The sequence below is a fragment of the Pseudophryne corroboree genome, chromosome 2 (assembly GCF_028390025.1).
Source record: "Pseudophryne corroboree isolate aPseCor3 chromosome 2, aPseCor3.hap2, whole genome shotgun sequence".
In the NCBI taxonomy this organism is placed as follows: domain Eukaryota; kingdom Metazoa; phylum Chordata; class Amphibia; order Anura; family Myobatrachidae; genus Pseudophryne; species Pseudophryne corroboree.
The window spans coordinates 642,340,707-642,365,624 of record NC_086445.1 but is presented as its reverse complement, the minus strand read 5'-3'; the positions used below and the strand labels follow the sequence as shown (position 1 = coordinate 642,365,624).

The 24,918-nt window shown below is 46.4% G+C and overlaps 1 protein-coding gene across 1 annotated transcript in view; it reads left to right on the top strand.

Annotated features, from left to right (window-relative positions):
• Positions 1-24,918, top strand: part of LAD1 (ladinin 1) — a 131,649-nt gene that overhangs the window by 44,782 nt on the left and 61,949 nt on the right. Inside the window, exon 2 of the mRNA XM_063954966.1 lies at positions 13,110-13,229. Within this exon, the coding sequence (XP_063811036.1) occupies positions 13,110-13,229 (120 nt within the window). The remainder of the gene's footprint in view (positions 1-13,109; positions 13,230-24,918) is intronic.

Below are 24,918 nucleotides of genomic sequence, written 5' to 3'. Positions count from 1 at the left end.
TCCCTGTCGACTATGTGTGTCATTACCTGGAGGTTGTAGAGATGAAGATAAAAAAACAGTGGTTATAAATGCAGTTGTCAACTATGCGAGTTTAAATAAACAGTCGCCGATTGAGGTCTTGTCTGATGTCTTGTCTTGATGTACATGTTGTCTGATGTCTCTCGGTGCTTTTGCTATAAATAGCGAGCAAAAGCTTTTCCATTGTCCATAAAGTTACAGTCTCTAAAGTATTGGGCTATCGTAAAAGTTAAAGTCACTAGGGATATTGGGGCTTGTAGCATAGTTCATCAATGGTCTGTATAAAAGAGGTTGTCAAATTCTTCTTCCAAGCGGATGTCTTTGTACCTTGGAGGAAAACAAAGGAGAAACGGGTGAAAGAAACGGACCGTGGAATCACATTTTCTTCACAACATTGGGGTAAATTTACTAAGATTCGTATTTTCCCGTTTCAGGTCAAAGTTCAATCACGAATGACATCGAAAGTGTAAAACTGCAACTTTTTGAATTTGTTACGATGGATTTACTAAGCTGTCGTATTCGGGTTTTTCTTTTCTTCCGATGTCGATGTCATTCGTGTTTTTTTTGTGTTTTTTACGGCAGTGATTAGCAAAACACTGCCGACTTTTTTACAATTAATCTCGGCCGGATCTGTGTGATCCGTGCTGGGGTTCTATTTTTTTTTTTTTTTTTAATTAAACACTGTAAAATTAAAAAAAAAAATTGCGTGGGGTCCCCCCTCCTAAGCATAACCAGCCTCGGGCTCTTTGAGCCGATCCTGGTTGCCGAAATATGGGAAAAAAAATGACAGGGGTTCCCCCATATTTAAGCAACCAGCATCGGGCTCTGCGCCTGGTCCTGGTTCCAAAAATACGGGGGACAAAAAGAGTAGGGGTCCCCCGTATTTTTAAAACCAGCACCGGGCTCCACTAGCTGGACAGATAATGCCACAGCCGGGGGTCACTTTTATATAGTGCCCTGCGGCCGTGGCATCAAAAATCCAACTAGTCACTCCTGGCCGGGGTACCCTGGGGGAGTGGGGACCCCTTCAATCAAGGGGTCCCCCCCAGCCACCCAAGGGCCAGGGGTGAAGCCCGAGGCTGTCCCCCCCCATCCAATGGGCTGCGGATGGGGAGGCTGATAGCCTTTGTTGTAAAAGAAAAGATATTGTTTTTAGTAGCAGTACTACAAGGCCCAGCAAGCCTCCCCCGCATGCTGGTACTTGGAGAACCACAAGTACCAGCATGCGACGGAAAAACGGGCCCGCTGGTACCTGTAGTACTACTACTAAAAAAATACCCAAAAAAAGACAAGACACACACACCGTGAAAGTATAATTTTATTACATACATACACACATACATACATACTTACCTTAAGTTCCCACGCAGGTCGGTCCTCTTCTCCAGTAGAATCCAAGGGGTACCTGTTGAAGAAATTATACTCACGAGATCCAGGGGTCCAGGCTCCTCGGGAAATCCAGGGGTAATCCACGTACTTGAAAAAAAAAAAAAAAACGGTGTCCCGACCACGAACTGAAAGGGGACCCATGTTTGCACATGGGTCACCTTTCCACGAATGCCAGAAACCCACTTTGACTTCTGTCTAAGTGGGTTTCTTCAGCCAATCAGGGAGCGCCACGTTGTAGCACTCTCCTGATCAGCTGTGTGCTCCTGTCCTAACTGACAGGCAGCACACGGCAGTGTTACAATGTAGCGCCTATGCGCTCCATTGTAACCAATGCTGGGAACTTTCTTGCTCAGCGGTGACGTCACTTTAGGTCAACCGCAGGGCAGAAAGTTCCCATCATTGGTTACAATGTAGCGCATAGGCGCTACATTGTAACACTGCCGTGTGCTGCCTGTCAGTGAGGACAGGAGCACACAGCTGATCAGGAGAGTGCTACAACGTGGCGCTCCCTGATTGGCTGAAGAAACCCACTTAGACAGAAGTCAAAGTGGGTTTCTGGCATTCGTGGAAAGGTGACCCATGTGCAAACATGGGTCCCCTTTCAGTTCGTGGTCGGGACACCGTTTTTTTTTTTTTCAAGTACGTGGATTACCCCTGGATTTCCCGAGGAGCCTGGACCCCTGGATCTCGTGAGTATAATTTCTTCAACAGGTACCCCTTGGATTCTACTGGAGAAGAGGACCGACCTGCGTGGGAACTTAAGGTAAGTATGTATGTATGTGTGTATGTATGTAATAAAATTATACTTTCACGGTGTGTGTGTCTTGTCTTTTTTTGGGTATTTTTTTAGTAGTAGTACTACAGGTACCAGCGGGCCCATTTTTCCGTCGCATGCTGGTACTTGTGGTTCTCCAAGTACCAGCAAGCGGGGGAGGCTTGCTGGGCCTTGTAGTACTGCTACTAAAAACAATATCTTTTCTTTTACAACAAAGGCTATCAGCCTCCCCATCCGCAGCCCATTGGATGGGGGGGGACAGCCTCGGGCTTCACCCCTGGCCCTTGGGTGGCTGGGGGGGGGGACCCCTTGATTGAAGGGGTCCCCACTCCCCCAGGGTACCCCGGCCAGGAGTGACTAGTTGGATTTTTGATGCCACGGCCGCAGGGCACTATATAAAAGTGACTCCCGGCTGTGGCATTATCTGTCCAGCTAGTGGAGCCCGGTGCTGGTTTTAAAAATACGGGGGACCCCTACTCTTTTTGTCCCCCGTATTTTTGGGACCAGGACCAGGCGCAGAGCCCGATGCTGGTTGCTTAAATATGGGGGAACCCCTGTCATTTTTTTCCCAATATTTCTGCAACCAGGATCGGCTCAAAGAGCCCGAGGCTGGTTATGCTTAGGAGGGGGGACCCCACGCAATTTTTTTTGAAAAAATAAGCACTTTCCCACCCCTTCCCACTGATATACATGCACGGATCTCATGGATCCGTGCATGCCTATCCAATCACGAATAAAAAAAAAAGGTCTGTTTTTTTTTAGCACTTTTTTACGAGTTGTAATTTTTCACGGCAGTGTTTGTTTGTTTTTTGCTTTGCACTTCTTAGTAAATGACCGAGATTCATACTTAAACAGCCGTGTTTTGACCGATGGTGTATTCATTCGTAATTTTTTACTTGGACTTGCAAAAAATTACGAATGCCCTCATCTCTGCCGTGATTAGTGTTTAGTAAATTACCGAGATGACACTTTGATGAAAAAACGGCATCTCGGTCAAAATCGGGAGCTTAGTAAATTTCCCCCATTGTCTCTATCGTTGGGTCATAAATCAAATTAGTTGTTGTTATTACAGTGTCCTCGCTCCTCAGACTCATCACTCTGGTACTACCTTTACACTTCGTTAAAGCCCGAACGCATCTAAATATCAGGCCAACCAATATGACGACTCCCAGAATACACAAGAGAAATTTTCCTACATCCATTATAATACCTTTTGTCCATTCTCCTAAACCAGAGAACCAATTTCGTGGGTTCAACCATGACACCCAACTGGTCAGCTCATTACCCACAGCAGCGAGTGTGAGATTGTGTTTCCTTCGAAACTCCCACTTCAATTGCAAAATGTCATCCATCTTTTGGTCTATGACCTCGGCTGGGTCCTCAGTGCTGTTTGTAATATACGTGCAGCACTTTACACCATACTGAGTTGCTAGGGTAACACAATACCCGCCTGTCACTGCTGTGAGATAATTGAGAATCATCCTATGCTGAACCAGCTCTGTTTTGTAGGCTTGTAACTCTTTCCCAGTGTACCTGAATGTGTCGTCATACATTTCGGTGATATTGTCTAATAAATTTGCAAGCGCAGATATATATTTATAATTTATCACTCCTCTAGCGGTACGAGTGATATCTAACGCGAGTAGGAATTGAATCCCAGTGGATTCATGGATCAGGTCAGAGGCTGAATGCTCTGTTCTTTCTATCAGGTGCCGTTTAACGATGTGCTCGTAATGAGTGTGAGTATAAGGAGCTTGGGCACCACAGTGAATATCTTTCATTTTAGTGTGGGATACAGTCATTACCTCAGGCAGTACTTTTCCAATATAACATAACCCTTCTGAGTTTGGGGCAAGCCACTTATACGCCTTCCTCCCGCATATGAAATATGCATCATCGGGGAGAACATATGGGACGGAGTGTGACATAACCATATTACAGATTTTCCATGTGAACTCTCCTAACCCTAATTCTTCCATCTGTTTAGTACACGTATCAGTTTGTACGATCTGTGCACAGTATCCTGGTGATACTTCTCCAACTCGCATGATCCTACTTCCTAAGGTGTACCTATGCCGAAAGAATTTCCTATGGTCGGCTATCTGGCGTACAAGTTCTGTGTCTATGGGCAATCTGTCGGCTCTATGTGAGAATGTCATGGTTTGATTACTCCATGACACTTCCCAATTTCCCAGCTTTCGGGGATTGGAAATGTTAAAGCACACTAAGGACCTATCCACATGATATTGGTGGAGCTTCAAACTAGGAGGACTAGAGATATTAAACCTCTTGTCCACCGGCCTCCCACCACTTAGCTCAAGTACCTCTCCTACAGTTAAAGGGAATGGTACTAGTCCTGATTTGCTATGGCCTTGAGGTACTTGAGAGCATACCCAACAGTCTGTCTGATTTAACACTTTACCCACTAAGGAGTGATAGTCACTCAATGGATGCCGGTCCATGTGGACATTAAAACTGGACTGACATTTCTTTATGCACCCATCCTCAACTATATTGTCACAATGCCTACAGATGCAGTTCTCTTCAGCTAACAATCCTTCACAATTCCTTCTATTGTCAATGCTACCAGATCGTTTTCTGATACTCGCCTTTACTCGGAGATTATGTTGTTCTTGGAAATCTACGCCTGCATCCTGGTCATCAGAACCCATTCCCGATCCTTTCTCGACCTCCATGGTACTCTCACCGAAACAGACTGCTCTGGTTAACATCATGGTCAACAGGAAAATCCGGATCACAGTCTCTTGGGGCAAGTCCATCTTTTGAGGAGTAAAAGGAGAAACATAAGAAGGGGGAAAGGAAATAGGAGGGAGGTGGGAACTGGAGAAAATAACAAATGGGAAAAAGAAATCTGGCTCGACAAGCTTCCGGTCTTGTTATTCTCAGCGCTCAGGTGTCGTCTCAATCCTCCCTGAACAGACACTCTAGTGATACAACCTCTACCGTCTGTTCTTTATCACGGGACCTCTCGGGGTCAGTGACCTTTTTACAATGAGACGAATGGACCCAAGTCTCTCTCTCTGCAACCTTCAATGCTGTCGTGCTGGTCAATAAGACTTGATATGGTCCTTCCCATCTGTCAATAAGGCAACCTGAGCGTAGAAAATTCCGTATCATTACATAATCCCCAGGTTCAATGTCATGACAATTACTGTCTGGCAAATCAGGAATCACCAACTTTAGATTATCATTCTGATTCCTCAATTGCTTACTCATTTTAACCAAATACTTTACAGTGACTTCATTGTTACATTTCAAATCATCCCGGGGGTTAATCATAACATGGGGTTGTCGACCAAACAGAATTTCAAAAGGAGACAGATTAAGAGGGGACCTGGGAGTGGTTCTGATGCTGTATAATACGATTGGCAAAGCTTCTGGCCACAACAATCCTGTTTCAGCCATTACCTTGCTTAATTTGTTTTTAATAGTGCTGTTTACTCTTTCCACCTTCGCACTCGCCTGGGGGCGGTACGGAGTGTGCAGCTTACTATTAATTCCCATCAACTTACACATTGTTTGAAAAACTTCACCTGTAAAATGGGTACCCCTATCACTCTCAATGATTCTAGGGATACAATACCTACACACAAATTCCTGCACAATTTTCTTTGCAGTAAACACAGCGGTATTTGTGGCCGCGGGAAATGCTTCAACCCAATTTGAGAACACGTCAATACAAACCAATACATATTTTACATTTCTACAAGGTGGCAATTGTATGAAATCAATTTGTATTACCTGAAAAGGGCTATCTGTCGGAGGGATATGGGATGGCTCTGTCGGTATTGCCTTTCCGATATTCTTCCTCAAGCAGGTGAGACATGTCATCGCTCTTTTACCCGCATGGGAAGAAAATCCTGGGGCGCACCAATAAGCTCTTACCAACTTACACATTCCTTCTTTGCCTAGATGAGTCAGCCCATGTGCCGCTTCCGCTAGACTTGGAAGGTATGCTCTGGGTGCCACTGGCTTACCCTGTCCATCTGTCCAGAGTCCTGAGGACTCCTGGCCATATCCTTTTGACCTCCAAACTGCCTTTTCTTGTGGTGAACACAAATTTTGCATTTCATACAATTTCTGTGTGTTTACAGTATCAAATACCATCAGTTGTGTACTGTATGTTTGTATGGGGTTACTGGCTGCTGATTTAGCAGCTTCGTCTGCTCGGCTGTTACCAAGTGATACCGGGTCTTGGCTATACGTGTGAGCTTTACACTTGATAACAGCCACTCTGTCGGGTTCCTGTATCGCTGTTAGAAGTCTTTTGATGTGGGCTGCATGCGCTACTGGTGTGCCGGCTGCCGTCATGAAATTTCTGAGGCGCCATAGGGCCCCGAAATCATGGACTACTCCGAAGGCGTACCTAGAATCTGTGTAGATATTGGCTGACTTGCCTTTAGCCAGTTCGCAAGCTCTGGTTAGGGCAACCAGTTCATCAACTTGTGCTGAGTGTGGTGGGACTAGGGGTTCCGCTTCTATGGTACCTTGGTCATCTACGACTGCTTATCCAGTACACAAGTCTCCCGAGTCCGTCTGTCTGTGACAACTACCGTCAGTGTAGAAAGTAAAATCTACATCTTCCAGTGGGTTGTCACTGATGTCAGGCCTTGCCGTGAAATTTTGGGCCAAATATTCCATACAATCATGTGTGTCATTTTCCTTACTAAATCCTCCTTCACCATCACTCTCATCCTCCACCCTTTGTGCCTGTCCAGGCACACCTGGGAGATATGTTGCAGGATATAGTGCACTGCATCTCTTTATAGTAATGTTTACCGGGGCCATCAATGCCAATTCCCATCTTGTAAACCGTGCTGATGAGACGTGTCTGGTTTGGGCCGAATTCAGTAAAGCTGACACTGCATGTGGTGTATGAATTGTGAGGTTGTGTCCTAGCACTACATCTTCGCTTTTACTTACTAGCAATGCTATTGCTGCAACACTTCACAAGCATGTGGGGAGGGATCGCGCTACCGTGTCTAGCTGAGCGCTATAGTAGGCTACCGGCCTGCTGGCATCACCATGCTTCTGGGTTAAAACACCTGCCGCGCACCCAGCACTCTCTGTTCCGTACAGTTCAAAGGGTTTTCCATAATCTGGCATACCTAATGCTGGTGCCTGCGTTAGGCACTGTTTAAGTCTCTCAAATGCCATCTCAGACTCGTCTGTGTGCGAAATCCGGTCAGGTTTGTTTGAGGAGACCATCTCCTGCAAAGGCAAGGCTAGTATGGAAAAACCTGGGATCCAGTTACGGCAATACCCACACATTCCTAAAAACGTTCTAATCTGTTGCTGGGTTTGTGGAAGGGTCATGTCACGAATTGCTTGAATTCTATCAGCGGTAAGGTGTCTCAGTCCTTGTGTTAGGCAGTGTCCCAAATACTTCACCCTGGTCTGGCATAATTGTAACTTATCTTTGGAAACCTTGTGTCATGTGTCTGAAAGATGAAACAGGAGTTGTTTCGTATCTCTCAGGGACGCTTCTAGTGAATCAGAACACAGCAGTAAATCATCCACGTACTGTATTAATACTGATCCACTCTCAGGTTGGAAAGACTGTAAACAATCATGCAAGGCCTGAGAGAAAACACTTGGACTGTCAATGAAACCTTGTGGTAATCGAGTCCAGGTGTACTGAACTCCTCTGTATGTAAATGCGAATAAGTATTGACTGTCAGGGTGCAGAGGTACAGAGAAGAAGGCGGAGCAGAGGTCAATCACAGTGAAAAATTTGGCAGTGGGAGAGATTTGCATAAGGATGACAGCTGGATTTGGCAACTCTCAACTATTTTGTTGATCCCTCTTAGATCCTGCACTAATCTGTAACCCCTCCCCCCACTCTTTTTAACAGGGAAGATGGGACTATTGGCAGTGCTGGACGTCCTTACCAGAATGCCCTGTTGTAGCAAGCGCTCTATTACAGGAAAAACTCCTAACTCCACCTCTGGCTTCAGAGGGTATTGTGGGATTTTTGGAGCTATCCTACCATCTTTTACTTGTACAACTACTGGGGCTACGTTTGCCATAAATCGAGTGTCTTGTCCATCCTTGGTCCAAAGTGATTCCGGTATCTGGGAAATCATTTCCTCTACCTTGGACGGACACCTATTTACAACAACAGTGTGGGACATTAATCTTGTTGGGGAGTCTAGCATATCCTGCACTTCCTGAGGGTGGTTTTCGGGTATGTCCAAGAACACACCTTCAGGAGTACAATATATGACACATCCCATTTTGCACAGTAAATCTCTCCCTAGCAGATTAGTCGGAGCCGATGCAGCCAGCAGAAAAGAATGCTTGGTATGCAAAGGCCCTATCGTAATCTCTGCAGGTTTGCTTAAAGGGTAGTGCTGTACTACTCCTGTTACTCCCATGGCTGGAATTGTTTTACCAGTGGTTCTCAAGCCCACGGTCAAATTTATCACTGACTTGGCCGCCCCCGTATCTACAAGGAAATTTAAAGATTTACCAGCTACATCAATTGTGACCTCGGGTTCACTTCCAAGGCTCGCAATTAATTTCACTGGCTGCAGACTACAGGTGTGGCCCCACCCCTATTGTATGTGGTGGCCTCCCTGCATTGCGCTGGCAGCTATTACCTGTGAAGGGGGTAAATGGGAACTATCAGATACTTGCCAGTCTCTTCTTGGGGGATACCTTTTTGTTTCCCCTGCGTGTGGCTCATAACTCCGTCTCTGCGGTCCTTGATCCCAATTTCGTGTGTCATGTCGTTGTCTAGGGGGTTGATATGATTTTTGTGCATTTTTCGATCTACAGTCTCGTGCAAAATGTCCCTCTTTATGACAGTAATAACAAGTTACCACAATTGACTTACCTACAGGGGTCGGAGACTTATACTGAGGTGGCCTTGTGGTCAGGGCCTGTATACTTAGTTACGGCCATTAACTTATCACTCTGCGACTCCCTGTGTCTGGTGATGTTTCGATCATGATCAGGAGTCGAATGCTGTAAGTCATACTTGCCTACTCTCCCGGAATGGCCGGGAGGCTCCCGAAAATCGGGTGACCCTCCCGGCCCCCCGGAAGAGCAGGCAAGTCTCCCGATTCGTGGGGTCCCCCCTGCCCATCCGCCCACTTAGTGTGTAAAGTGGGCGGTCCGGGCAGTTGATGACACGATTCTTGCTGAATCGCGTCATCATAGCCACGCCCCCTGCCGTGAATTGCCGGTGATCGCGGCTTTACAGAGCGGGGGCGTGGCTTAAAAGAGGCATCGTCATGACCCCGCCCTTGCTCCGCCCCATCCCGCCTCCGGCCCACCCCCTCCACGACGTCACAGCCTCCCCTGCCCGCCCTCTGAGCTGACCTGGCTGCTCTCTCCCGCAGAGAGCAGCCAAAATGTAGGTAGGTATGCTGTAAGTTACAGTGCAGCACCCTTCTCCTGTCACTGTGGCGGGTGACACCTGGGTGCAGCCCGCACCCCCTTTGTGACGCCAAACAGTAGTAGTCACAAGCTTCAAACAAAAGATGCTGCCGACTGCGACCCCTCAATGTTAGTCGCTGATGCTTAGTTAGGGCACCATGGGCCTTGAAAACACTGAATAATATTAAAATACATTCAGTTTTTTACTCACCCCAAAACATTGGCACCCTACAGCTGTGTCCTCATACACCTAACTTCAACAGGCCATGGGAAGCGCAATGAATGGTGCGAGTGAGCTGCCCAAAGAGGTGTAGTATAGTGACTTTTTCTTTAATTTGCATCTTATTTGCATTGGAACACCACTCAGTCTGTATGAAACACTGATATGTGACTTTAATCATACAGGAATTATTTTTAAATACTGTATATACAAAGTTGCAGATGAAGCACAATGGAACTTGGCTTGAAAAAAGCTGAGGCTTTGCGACTAAAACATGAATTAGATTAAAAAAAACACTTGGCGTAAGCTGACTTGCCCTGGACCTTGCGCGCCCTCTTTCTCCCATCTTTGTCTCTCTGGGGTTTAATGAAAGCCGCGATGGTCACGATGTTTCCGATGTTCCGATGGTCGCAATGTTCCCAATTGATGTTTCGATGATTGGGGAGGGGGAACTATTTTTTATTTTTTGTTTAACTAAAATCATTTTGCATAGGGTTAAATTCTTGTTCTTCGCCTAATTCACTCACAAAAAACCCCCGACAATTTCGGAGCGGTTTTTGGGGTAAAAAAAAAAATCGACAGTTAAGTGGTTAACACTTATCACATACTAATTTTTTTAACATTATTTCGTATTTTAATTACATCTCATTTTTGTATCACTTTCTCTATAGCTTCGGCTTCTTAACACTAATCTAATAAATTATATTTTTTTCACTGGTATGCTGCCCTGGGCTGTCTGGTTTATGCTGATTTTTGGGGTGCAACGTCCTGCACCTAGATATAGCGCTAGAGTCCTTGACGCGGCTTAGGAGTACATTTGCGCAGATACAGTATATGTAACCAAGATCTCTGAATTCTAAGATATTGTATGGGATTTAAATCTGGTTACTGCTATTATTCAGGGTGCTGGGGAAAACAAAATGAATCCCTGCAATATCAAACATGGCCACTAACGGGACAACGGGTGCCACCACTCATTCTGACGAGATTTAGAAACAATGCTTTGGACTATGTATTAAAATCTTATTTAGGAAAAATAAAGGTGAGTGAAGTAGCTGTTGTTCAGGTGGAAAAGAAGAATGATCTGATAGTGGCAGTACTCCATATCCATATTGTGGATACTTAGGGGAACCACTGAGCAAAGGGGAAGGTTGCCTAGAACTTCTTCAAAAAAATCACCAAGCCTGTAGCCTGGCTAGTAGATTCCCCTATAGTCTGGGGACTGGTGGTCCTTAGCATGCCAGATGACAAATATTTTGCTTTTGTATGTATTGCAACATCAGAATGCTTCTGTTTCAAACTATGCAAAATGCTGTTTTTATATAGATGTAGTAGTTTAAGCAGGAATTAGGCAGGGGGATAAAAGACAGCAATGTGTGTATAAGAGCATTGTAAATGCATCTGCAGAGATATCATGACACCCTACGTAACAAAGCTTAAAGTGAAGTGCCTGTAGCAGTCAGTTAGCTAAGCAACCCAGTCCATTTTACTCTTCATCTCCACCTCTAGCCCAAACCCCAGAATTATTGAACTTGAGGTTGCAGATGAGGGAGAGGAGGAATTGGTGATTTTGCCCAAACTAATTTGTTAATTTCTGCCTCTGATAACGTCCCTTGCCATCGGTGTCTATGCCACCAAACTATGTCAATAGGGAAAGATCATTGGGTGACTGCACACCAAAGTAATCTTTCTAGCCAATATAGTAACTGTGGTAATTGTGTCCTTTACTATAAATTAGTCTGTGGCATTACAGTACAGGAATAGTGTCCCCGGCAACACATATATATCCAGGATAATACAGGTAGTCGCTCTCTCTCAATATTTCCACAGAGGAGTTGGGTGAGTGATTGACTGTTGACATTATATTCTTCTATAACAAAACAAAACGTTTATTCTACGTACACGCAGAGTCAAATTCAGAATTTACTCAGGAGGGGTATTGTGTGTGTGTGTATGTGTATGTGTGTTTGTGTGTGTGTGTGTATGTGTGTGTGTGTGTATATATATATATATATATATATATAAATATATATATAAACATTCTTACATACACACGCGCACACACACACACACACACACTTGCAGTGCATACTGTAAAAAACATACATACACAAGCAAAAAAAAAACATACTGTACACAAGCACACACACAAATTATACATACATGCATACACAAGCACACACACACATACAAGCATACATATACACACAAACTTTAAACGTATGCAGGCTTGGACTGGCCCACAGGGGTACAGGGGAATCCACCGGTGGGCCCCACTACCTGGGGCCACCCACCTCCTGCTCTAAGGATCAAGTTCCAGACTGTGCACTTGAATTATACTTTCTACATATGTTACCTTATACTGGAATATGGTGTATTTTCTACAGTGCATTGCTGTTATTAATCTGGTACATTATCATGCATGCAGCAGCTGAGTTTACTGTATATATTTATAAAGGGGCCATACGTTGCACTTTCTAATGGTTAGTAAAACAAATGAGGTGGCAGGCCACACCCCCTCTACAGACTGTCCACATCCCTAACATGGGCCCCTACCGCTGCATTCCCCTGGTAGGCCCTACATGCCCCAGTCCGACACTGAACTTATGTATTGTACGTGCTATATTTATACATACCAGGCAGGGCCTTAGACAAGACTAGCTGCACTGTGAGGATGGAGAGAGCTGCTGTGGTTGAGCATGCACAGCCAGCAGCTCCCCCGGACATCCTGTATGCAGAGAGCTATGGAGCTCTCTGTTGCTGCAGATCAGCAATTGCAGTCACATCATTTGCGGAGACGGAGACACAGCTGTCTCCGTCTCTAAAATAAAAAAATTGGCTCATTGGGGGGGTGCCAGTTCCAGGTACGCGGAAACCCCACCTGTGTGCGCCACTGTACAAGAGCAGGAACATACTGGATTAAATTGTTTAACTATCTTTATGTGTCCTAAGTAACATCAAATTACTAGCAAGAAAAAATAGCTTGTGTTTTTTTCAGTGCAGAGTTTCCTATATAAGCAGCAAACTGATGCCTATGAAACACAATGTGTCTCGTGAATTTAATGCTGTTAAAAGCTGAAGCAAGTAGTCTCTAATGATTCACTCGAATTTCCATAAGGATTTAAAAATTTCCTATTAGGAAGGAAAGCATATTATCATATTTATGCTTAGAATTTATTTGATTTTCAGAGAAAAATTCTAAACCAGTTTCCTCTTTATTAGGGTACAAATAATTTTTGTAGATTTACTTTTATGCCCTAAATATTTAACAGCTAGAATATTTGTATTCCTTTATATCATCAGGGTGGCCTCACAGTGGATTGAAGACGATGAAGAGGAGCAAATACGAGAAAGGAGGAGAAGAAATCGTGATTTATCCAGCACAGGAAACAGAGTAGTTGAAGTCTTACCTGAGCCAGATAAGTAAGTATATGAAGAGTTTTAGTCACTGCGTCACTATGAGGGAATCTACATAATCTGCTATTTGCAAACCTGTTATTATTATCAATATTTACAGACACAAAAATATATAAATATTAATATACTTACACACAATTTCTCATTTATTATATTTATTATGATCTACTTTCTTGTTCACAACAGTAAGGTAATTAAACGTAAACACATTATTAACCACTTAACAACCAGGTGAAGTGTGGCTTTGTTTTTTGTAAACTTTTCTATTTCTCAAAATTGTTTTCAGGGGACATGATAAATGCAGTTTCAGTTTTATGATTTTTACTTGACTTCGCTCTGATTGGTGCATTATGTAGAATTGAAATTAAGAGTTCTGTGGGTTTTTGTACTATAAGTGCTGGTCTGAATCTTCATATTGGTGGTCATTCCGAGTTGTTCGCTCGTTGACGATTTTCACTATGCTGCGATTTGTTGCTTAATGCGCATGCGCATGGTACGCAGCGCGCATGCGCGAAGTTATTTAACTAAAAACTTAGCAGTTTTGCTGTGGATCCTGCGGCGCTTTTCAGTCGCACTGCTGATCGGTAAATGATTGACAGGAAAGGGGCGTTTCTGGGTGGTAACTGAGCGTTTTCCGGGAGTGTGCTAAAAAACGCAGGCGTGTCAGGGAAAAACGCAGGAGTGTCTGGAGAAACGGGGGAGTGGCTGGCCGACCGCAGGGCGTGTTTGTGACATCAAACCAGGAACTAAACGGACCGAGCAGATCGCAATCTAGGAGTAGGTCTGGAGCTATTCAGAAACTGCAAGAAAATATTTAGTAGCAGTTCTGCTAATCTTTCGTTCCCTATTCTGCTAAGCTAAGATACACTCCCAGAGGGCGGTGGCCTAGCGTGTGCAATGCTGCTAAAAGCAGCTAGGGAGTGAACTCGGAATGACCCCCCTTGTCGGGTCGTTCCAGTGCTCACATAACACATACAAAACTCAAGAGAATATGGCATCCTTATACACAGTGTGCAGAAGTGATTGAGTGATAACCAGTTAGCTGAAGGAGGGCTGCCAAACAGCAGAATTCAGCCTCCATTTTTATGCAGGGCCAGATTAAGGTTTGTGGAGGCCCTGGACAACAAACTTGTGGGGGCCCCTATCAAGAAACGTGATATAATGGCGAAAATAAAGTATCATTTCTGCTGCGGGGTACACTGGGCTCCACAATGATTAACATCGGGGTGTAGAGTAGGATCTTGATCCGAGGCACCAGCTGGCTCAAACCTTAGACTGTTCCCAAGATACACAGCGCCGCCTCCTCTATAACCCCGCCTCCGTGCACAGGAGCTCAGTTTGTAAGTTGGTGCCATGCAGTTAGCAGGCATACAACAGGGGGGCTGCTCCTGCAGCCTTAAGAAAAGCTATTTTTCAAAAGAAAAAAGAATAATTCTAGACTTCAAGGGCTTCAGCAGTGTTAGATGTCAGTCAGACATCCCCTGCTGCAGCTCCACCACTCCCCCAGCGGCGCTGTATACTCCTGCTCCCTGGTTGCTGGGTAACTACAGTGGAGGCTCCGGTGTTCTTCTCGATTAGTCACACACTCGCCGCTGTCTCTTGGATCGCGTGGCCGTGTTCAAAGGGAAGGTAAGGGGTCTCTTTGGCCCGCTGTAATTGCGATCCGGCGCGGCCATGGGAGGCTGGCCGTGCGCGCTGGCATGGACACTGTAAGGGGCAGCCGCTCCACTAGCCTCCGGGACACAGCTGGGGTTTTTGTCTCTGTTAAAACCCGTTTCATTGCAGCCCGCAGCGCCCGGAGGGGAAGCCAGCAGGGGGATAAGGCCTGACCTGTAGCTCCTCCCCCAGCCCCAGGGTGCCATTTGGGTAAATGTTCCCGCCCTGGAGCTGCATTTCTCTCCCTCACTCCCTGTCAGCCGCCATTACATGGAGCTGCGCAGTTCCTGGGACTGCTTGGGCAAATCCTCCTCTGTAAAGCCGCCTGCTCGTCAGCGCTGTGCATTTTACAGGACACTTAAGTATTCTACCTGTCAGTGGACAGTATTAGTTAAGAAAGAGTGCATACATTCAGTGTTGTGTGGTACAAACACCCTGTAATATTCATCCAGTATTCACTGTGTTTTGTTATATCTACTGTTTACATATACAGTAGCTATATATATATATATATATATATATAAATCCAATAAGAAAACAGGAGCACTCACCAGTCTTTAAAGTAGCAAAGGTTTTTTAATCAGGTCATCAAAGCAGAGTTCTGAGCTTTGATGACCTGATTAAAAAACCTTTGCTACTTTAAAGACTGGTGAGTGCTCCTGTTTTCTTATTGGATTTGTGTTGGAGTAGGGCCTTGGTCCTACCTACTTGGATGCTACCCCAGCAATTTTCTATGCAGCACATGAGTGTGGACAATCCCTAGTATATATATATATATATATATATATATATATACTGAGTATCACTTTGTATTGCTAGTCCAGTGCAGTTTTATTGTTCGGTATAGCTTATGCATTGTACATTTGTGACTATATGTGTGTGTGCATGTAGCTGCTGCGTGGCTTCCATCTCGTGTATTTCACTCAGCTTGCTACTCCTATATTCTGTAACCTAAGGGGGCTAAGTGCATCAGGTTTATTAACTAATATAGGTGTTTCACAAGATATACTTACTGTGTATTTTTCTCTTTGATTTATAGTCACCATATATCTCTCTGACACACTATACTGGGAGTTCTTGCTAGATATATTGCTGCTAATATTGTACTAGGTTGCCTGTTACTGAGCTTATCGTTATGTCAGCTACACAGGGCAACGGAACTGGGGCTTCTCCCACATTGCGTGGAGGTGATGCTGCAGACACTTTTGAGGAAAACATGGCAGCAGAGAGTTCAGGTTCTGGGGGTTCCTTACCTCCCAGTGGGTCTGTAGCACCGGGGGCCAATAGTGACCCACCTTGGGCTACCTTCTCCACTTTATTAAATACGCTGGTAACAAAACTTACACCCCCCCGTGTGACCTCCTAAGCCAATGCAGCAGTTTATGGTCCCTGCAGTCAATTCGCCATGGGCAGATCAAATTTCATCTCAGTTACAGCACTTGAACCAATCGCTGACTAAAAATAAGTCTCACTCTTGCCCACCTAAGACTAAGACGTCTTCTAAACGGGCCGCTACTTCCTCACAATCCACCGCTGTTCTGGACACATCCTCTGAGGAGGATGGTGCATATACTGACCCCACAGACACTGACTCTGATGCTTCTGATGGGGAAGGGAAGTAACTGGTGGATGTCCCTGATTTGATTGATTCTTCAAGTCTCTGATGAACCTGAGCCTGCGGCTGTCTCTAAAAATCCGGACAGATTTAAACGTAAGAAGGTGGTAAAACAAGTTTTCTCATACGTCCTAGAGGATGCTGGGAACTCCAAAAGGACCATGGGGTATAGACGGGATCCGCAGGAGACATGGGCACTTTAAGACTTTAAATGGGCGTGAAATGGCTCCTCCCTCTATGCCCCTCCTCCAGACCTCAGTTAGATTCTGTGTCCAGAGGAGACTGGTTGCACACTAGGGGAGCTCTACAGAGTTTCTCTAGAAAATACTTTTGTTAGGTTTATTATTTTCAGGGAGCACTGCTGGCAACAGGCTCCCTGCTTTGTGGGACTGAGGGGAGAGACGCAGACCTACTTCTGTGAGTTCAAAGGCTCTGCTTCTTAGGCTACTGGACACCATTAGCTCCAGAGGGTCTGATCACTTGGTGCGCCTAGCTGTTCGTTCCCGGAGCTGCGCCGCCGTCCCCCTCACAGAGCCTGAAAGAGAAGCCGGATGAGTAAAGAAGCAAAGAAGACTTCAAAGGCGGCATAAGACTTCAGACCTTCCGGAGGTACCGCGCAGCGGTCGCGCTGCGTGCCATTGCTCCCTTACACAAGTGGCAATACATGGGTGCAGGGGGGCGCCTTGGGCAGCAATAAAACCTCATTTATATATATGTATATACATTGTATATATATGTATATACATTGCTTAGGCAATGTATAGGGACCCCCGCCAGTATAAAAAAATGCGGGACCGAAGCGCGCCATATAGGGGGCGGGGCTTCCTCCTCAGCTCAAACCAGCGCCATTTTCTCCACAGCACAGCTGCAGAGACGCTGCTCCTGGCCCTTCACTGCTACCACAAGTAACAGGGTGCACAAAACGAGGGGGGAGGGGCACGGCAATTTGGTGTTGATTACTATTATATAAAAAGCGCTTACAGGTCTGGGGCATTTGTTAATTCCTTCAGATCGGTGGGGCGCTGGGTGTGAGCTGGCAAACTCCCATTCTGTCTCTCTGAAGGACCTTACTGTGGGTCTGTCCCCTATAGCCCAGTGTGTTTGGGGGTGTCAGTACGTGTGTGTCGACATGTCTGAAATTTAATGCTTTTCCCAGGAGGAGCCTGGTGAGGGAGCTGAACAGAATGTGGGAGTGACTCCGTCGGCACCGCCGACTGCTGATTGGGTAGATATGTGGAAAGTTTTAAATGTAAGTGTGGCTTTATTGCATAAGAGGTTAGACAATTCTGAGTCTCAGAACCAAGCATGGAGACAATCCATGGGTGATGTTTTATCACAGTCTCAGGCCCCCTCAGGGTCTCAAACGTCCATTTACCCAGGTAGCAGACACAGATGCCGACACGGATTCCGACTCCAGTGTCGACTGTAATGATGCCAAGTTACATCCTAAAGTGGCTAAGAGTATTCAGTACATGATTGTGGCTATTAAAGATGTGTTGCATATCACAGAAGACCCCACTGTCCCTGACACAAGGGTCTGTAGGTTTAAGGGAAAGAAACCTGAGGTAATGTTTCCTCCCTCTCATGAATTGAACGCTCTTTTTGAAAAGGCTTGGGAGTCTCCTGACAAGAGACTGCAAATTCCCAGGAGAATTGCTATGGCGTATCCTTTCCCCTCGCCGAAAAGATTACGGTGGGAATCATCACCCACAGTGGACAAAGCCCTGGAGCGTTTGTCCAAGAAGGTGGCGCTACCGTCCCCTGACACGGCAGCCCTTAAGGATCCTGCGGATCGTAAACAGGAAACTACCTTAAAATCTATTTATGTTACTACCGGTACACTACTCAGGCCGGCTGTGGCATCGGCATGGGTGAGTAGCGCTATTGAAAAGTGGGCAGATAACTTGTTATCTGACATAGACACCCTGGATAGGGACAGCGTAGTTTTGACTCTGGGTCACATCAGGGACGCAGCGGTTTATCTAAGGGAGGCTGCGAGGGATATTGGCCTCTTGGGATCAAGGGCCAATGCCATGGCAATCTCGGCTAGGAGGGCGTTGTGGGCTCATCAATGGAATGGTGATGCTGACTCTAAGAAGGCTACAGAGGCTCTGCCCTACAAAGGTGAAGTTTTGTTTGGTGAGTGCTTCGCAGACCTAGTTTCCACAGCTACCGCGGGTAAGTCTTCATTTTTGCCTTTTGTCCCTACACAGCAAAAGAAAACACCTCAATACCAGATGCAGTCCTTTCGGTCGTATAAGTTCAGGAAAGGATGTGGTTCTTCCTTCCTCGCGGCCAGCGGTAAGGGAAGAGGTAAAAGATCCCCGGCTGGGGCAAGCTCCCAGGAACAGAAGTCCTCCCCGGCTTCAACCAAGTCCACCGCATGACGCTGGGGTTCCGCTGCGGGAGTCCGCACCGGTGGGGGCACGTCTTCAACTCTTCAGTCAGGTCTGGGTTCACTCGGACCTAGATCCTTGGGTGCTGGATATTGTGACCCAAGGATACAAGCTGGAATTCCAAGACGTGCCTCCACACCGGTTTTTTCAAATCTGCCTTACCAGTTTCTCTTCCAGAGAGAGAGGTAGTATGTGCTGCAATACAAAAGCTGTGTCAACAGCAAGTCATTGTCACGGTACCCCCGTCACAACGGGGAGACAGGTTTTATTCAACCCTGTTTGTGGTCCCGAAGCCGGATGGCTCGGTCAGGCCGATTCTGAACTTAAAATACCTCAACCTTTATTTAAAAAATTCAAATTCAAGATGGAATCTCTCCGAGCAATGATCTCCAGTCTGGAAGGGGGGGATTTTATAGGGTCGGTCGACATAAAGGATGCGTACCTACCTGTCCTCATATATCCTCCTCATCAGGCGTATCTGAGGTTCACTGTTCAGGATTGTCACTACCAATTTCAGACGTTGCCATTTGGTCTTTCCACGGCCCCGACGATTTTCACCAAGGTAATGGCGGAAATGATGGTGCTCCTGCGCAAGCAAGGGGTCACAATTATCCCGTACTTGGACGATCTCCTGATAAAGGCGAGATCACAGGAGCAGTTACTGAAAAGCGTTGCGCTCTCCCTGCAGGTGCTGCAACAGCATGGCTGGCTCCTAAATTTACAAAAGTCGCAGTTGATTCCGACAACTCGGCTATCGTTTTTGGGCATGATTCTGGACACCGAACTGCAGAGGATCTTTCTCCCATTGGAAAAAGCTCAGGAAATCCAGAACATGGTCAAGGAACTTCTGAAACCGCCAAGAGTGTCGATTCATCACTGCACTCGAGTGCTGGGAAAAATGGTGGCGACCTACGAGGCCATTCCGTTTGTCAGGTTCCATGCAAGAACGTTTCAGTGGGACCTGCTGCAAATGCACCGGAAGATAAGCCTGTCCCCCAGGGCCAGGGTTTCTCTCCTGTGGTGGCTCCAAAGTTCTCACCTTCTAGAGGGTCGCAGGTTCGGAATCCAAGATTGGATTCTGGTGACCACGGACGCGAGTTTCCGAGGTTGGGGAGCAGTCACACAGGGACAAAATTTCCAGGGAAAATGGTCAAGCCAGGAAGCTTGTCTGCACTTAAACGTGCTGGAGTTAAGGGCCATCTACAACGGCCTTCTGCAGGCGGAACATCTTCTTCGCGACCTGCCCGTCCTGATTCAGTCGGACAACATCACAGCCGTGGCGCACGTAAACCGCCAGGGCGGAACGAAGAGCAGAGCGGCAATGGCGGAGGCCACCAAGATTATTCGCTGGGCGGAAAACATGCAAGCGCTCTGTCAGCGGTCTTCATTCCAGGAGTGGACAACTGGGAAGCAGACTTCCTCAGCAGACACGACCCCCATCCAGGAGAGTGGGGTCTTCATCGAGAGGTCTTTGCAGAAGTGACAAGTCATTGGAGACTTCCTCAAATAGACATGATGGCGTCTCGCCTCAACAAGAAGCTTCGGACATATTGTTCCAGGTCGAGGGACCCTCAAGCAATAGCAGTGGATGCACTAGTGACACGTGGGTGTTTCAGTCGGTCTATGTGTTCCCTCCGCTTCCACTCATCCCAAAGGTATTAAGGATCATAAGAAGAACAAGGGTTCGGACGATACTCGTTGTTCCAGATTGGCCACGGAGGGCCTGGTATCCGGATCTTCAGGAATTACTCACAGGAGATCCCTGGCCTCTTCCTCTCAGAGAGGATCTGTTACACCTGTACAGGAGTGGTAGTACAGGTGCCTCTGGCTCAGAGAGGCAAGGGGTACTATTCACCGCTGTTTCTAGTCCCGAAACCAAACGGGTCCTCGCGGCCCATTCTCAATCTCAAGTCCTTGAACAAGTATGTCTCCATGTTTCGTATGGAAACTCTACACTTGTTCTGGCCTTGGAGCCTGGGGACAATATGGTCTCCCTGGACATATTGGATGCCTACCTGCATATTCCTATTGCAATGTCACATCAGCAGTACCTGAGGTTTGCAGTGGGCAACCTTCATTACCAATTTCGGGCGTTACCTTTTGGTTTGACAACGGCTCCACGAGTTTTCACTAAAGTAATGGTGGTAATGACGGCTGTACTCCGCCGTCAAGGGATCAGGATGATTTGTTGATCCTGGCAAATTCCCCAGAATTTCTCCTGAGTCATCTAGATCTGACTGTCCAGTTCATGAAAGCCCATGGGTGGCTAGTCAACTGGAAGAAATCTTCCCTGGTTCCTGCTCTGAGCATGGTGCACCTGGGAGCGTTATTGGACACTCGCAACCAGCAGTTGTTCTTGTCTCAGGAGAAAGTTCTGAAGCTTCAGGACAAGATTCAATGCTTCCTATCTCGTCCGCAAGTGTTGATACATTCGGCAATGCAAGTGCTAGGTCTCATGGTGTCGGCTTTCGACATGGTGGAGTATGCTCAATTCCATTCTCGCCCTCTGCAGAAGTTAATTCTTGCCAAGTGGGATGGCTTGCCTCACCGGATCAGATCTCAAATAATCTCCTTGTCTCCGGAGGTCCGCCTGTCACTGAGCTGGTGGCTTCAGAACCATCGATTGAGCAGGGTTCGTCCCTTCTGGATATCCAACTGGGTCCTGCTGACGACAGATGCCAGTCTGAGAGGTTGGGGTGCGGTGTTGGAATAACACTCCCTTCAGGGTCGGTGGACCGAGGAGGAGTCTCTACTCCTGATAAACATTCTGGAACTGCTGTCGGTGTTCAATGCACTTAACCTGGCCCAGCATTTGATACAGAACAGACTTGTTCAAGTACAATCGGACAACGCCACCACGGTGGCGTACATCAATCATCAAGGCGGCACTCTAAGCCGCATGGCATTGAGGGAAGTATCACGGATTCTTCAGTGGGCAGAACGCCATCTGCCGGCCATATCCGCAGTGTTCATTCTGGGGGTTCTAAACTGGGAAGCGGACTTTCTCAATCGTCAGGACATACACACCGGGGAGTGGAGCCTCCATCTGGAGGTTTTTCAACTACTCGTGGACAAGTGGGGCCTTCCAGATGTGGACGTGATGGCGTCTCGACACAATCACAAGGTTCCGGTCTTCGGAGCAAGGACAAGGGATCCTGAAGCAGCGTTCGTAGACGCTCTGGCAATTCCATGGAACTTTCGGCTGCCGTACGTGTTCCCTCCGGTGTCACTCCTGCCCAGAGTAATAAGGAAGTTCGAGCAAGAAGGAGGAATCCTACTTCTGATTACTCCAGCGTGGCCCAGACGGCACTGGTTCTCCGATCTACAGAGCCTCTCGCTAGATCGTCCCCTTCTACTTCCACAACGACTAGACCTCCTCGTTCAGGGCCCTTGTGTTTATCAGGACTTGGCCTGTCTGGCTTTGACCGCGTGGCTCCTGAAGCTTCCGTCTTGAGGGCAAAGGGTTTTTCTGAGTCGGTTATTCAAACTATGTTGAAGGCCCGTAAGCCGGCTTCTGCTCGGATTTACCATAGGGTCTGGAATTCTTACTTTACTTGGTGCGTGTCTCAAAACCATGACGTTTTCAAGTTTCGTACGGTCAAACTGTTGGCCTTCCTACAACAGGGCCTGGACTTAGGCCTTCGTCTGGCCTCCCTCAAGGTTCACATTTCTGCCTTGTCGGTTTGGTTTCAGAGAAAGATTGCTACCCTACCGGATGTTCATACTTTCACTCAGGGTGTGTTGCGGATTCAGCCTCCTTATGTACCACCCGTGGCCCCTTGGGATCTGTCGGTGGTTCTGGAGGCCTTGCAAGAGCCTCCATTTGAACCTCTTGCATCTGCAGTCCTTAAGTGGCTTTCCCTTAAGGTTTTGTTTTTGCTGGCGTCAGCTAGAAGGGTCTCGGACCTGGGTGCCCTATCCCGTAAGTCCCCCTATCTGATTTTTCACCGTGACCGGGCGGTTCTTAGAATGCGTCCGGGTTATCTACCCAAGGTGGTGTCTTCCTTCCACCTTAATCAGGAGATTGTGGTTCCGGCCTTTAGTTCTCCTGAGTTGTCTTCCAAAGAGCGGTCTTTGGATGTGGTACGGGCTCTCCGTATTTATGTGAAGAGAACTGCCTCCATTAGGAAGTCTGATTCTCTCTTTGTGCTGTTTGGATTTCACAAATGTGGCTGGCTTGCTAACAAGCAGACCTTGGCCAGATGGATTAGAATGGTGATTGCACATGCTTATGTACATGCTGGTCTGCCAGCTCCGGCTACCATCAAAGCCCATTCTATTCGGGTGGTTGGACCTTCTTGGGCGGCCCGCCGTGGTGCGACCCTTGAACAATTGTGCAAAGCGGCTACGTGGTCCTCAGGGAACACATTCATAAGGTTCTATGCCTTCGATACTTCCGCCTCCCAGGATGCTTCCTTTGGACGCCGGGTTCTTGTGCCCGCTGCAGTGCGTCCCCTTCCATAAGGAACTGCTTTAGGTCATCCCCGATGTTAATCCTTGTGGAGCCCAGTGTACCCGCAGCAGAAAACGAGATTTATGGTAAAAACTTACAGTTGTTAAATCTCTTTCTGTGAGGTACACTGGGCTCCACAAGGCGCCCACCCTGACGCACTTGGCTTCTTTGGGTTGGTATGGCATTAGCCGCTGACACCCTCTCATGTAGTGAGTGTGTGGTGTTTGTGGTTACTAACGATTGTCGTCTCTGGTAGCTGCTACTGCATTGGACTGGTTAACGAAAATGAGCTCCTGTGCACGGAGGCGGGGTTATAGAGGAGGCGGCGCTGTGCATCTTGGGATTGAAGACTGTTGGTGCCTCGGATCAAGATCCTACTCTACACCCCGATGTTAATCCTTGTGGAGCCCAGTGTACCTCGCAGAAAGAGATTTAACAACGGTAAATTCTTACCATAAATCTTGTTTTATCAATCAGCATTGTGATTGTGTTCAATTCCTTAGAAAAGAAGATAGAGTATTTTTTGGAAAACCAAAATACAAATCGCACTTTACAAAATGTACCCTAATGTTCCAAGTATCTTGTGTATGCATTACCTTGTTTGCCCAAGATGTCAAGGGGAAACAGTGACGATATTGCTCCAGGAGCGTATCATCTAGTGTGTACCCAGCAGGGACTAATGTGAATGGCCAAATATTCTCTGTAAAGCGCTGTGGAATATGTGTGTGCTATATAAATAACTGGTACTAAATAACTAATAAATAAATATTAATACTGGTTGTGTGTATACTGTATATATATATATATATATATATATATATATATAAAGTAAACAAATGCTCCGGCACTCCACTTAGTCCAATGCTGGACTGATGCTGCTCTGGTGCCCTCCCCAACCGAGAGTCGGTGGTATATAATGGAAAGACGAGGCGGCACTCAGAGGCTTGTAACCACAATCATATATTGGTGCACCATCTGCACCAATATATGATTGTGGTTACAAGCCTCTGAGTGCCGCCTCGTCTTTCCATTATATATATATATATATATATATATATATACACACACACACACACACACACACACACACACACACCTTGAAAAAGGGGCTACGCGCCCCGAAACGTCGGTCATAGTTGTATCTGTGATGCTTTAATACACAAGCTTTGACACTACAAGTCCTGGTGTGCCGCCGTCTTTTTTCATCTTTATCCATAACGTTTTACGGAGGGCACCTGGGCCATTTGTCTCTTACGTTTGGGAGTGCGGACTACATTGTGCTATATATTATATTATATATATATATATATATATATATATTATATTATATATATATATATATATATTATATAATATATATATATATATATATATATCACAATGTAGTGTATATATATATCAGACATAGGCGGCACTCAGGACGGCTTGTAAGAATCACACGGACCCCAGCATAGAGTTCAACGTTTCAATCTTATTCACAGATTTTCGTCAGGATAAAGGTAAGTAACACAACCGACACTTAAATACACCCATCAAGTGAAAAACACGCCCCCAGCCCGTCACAGACGTGGCACG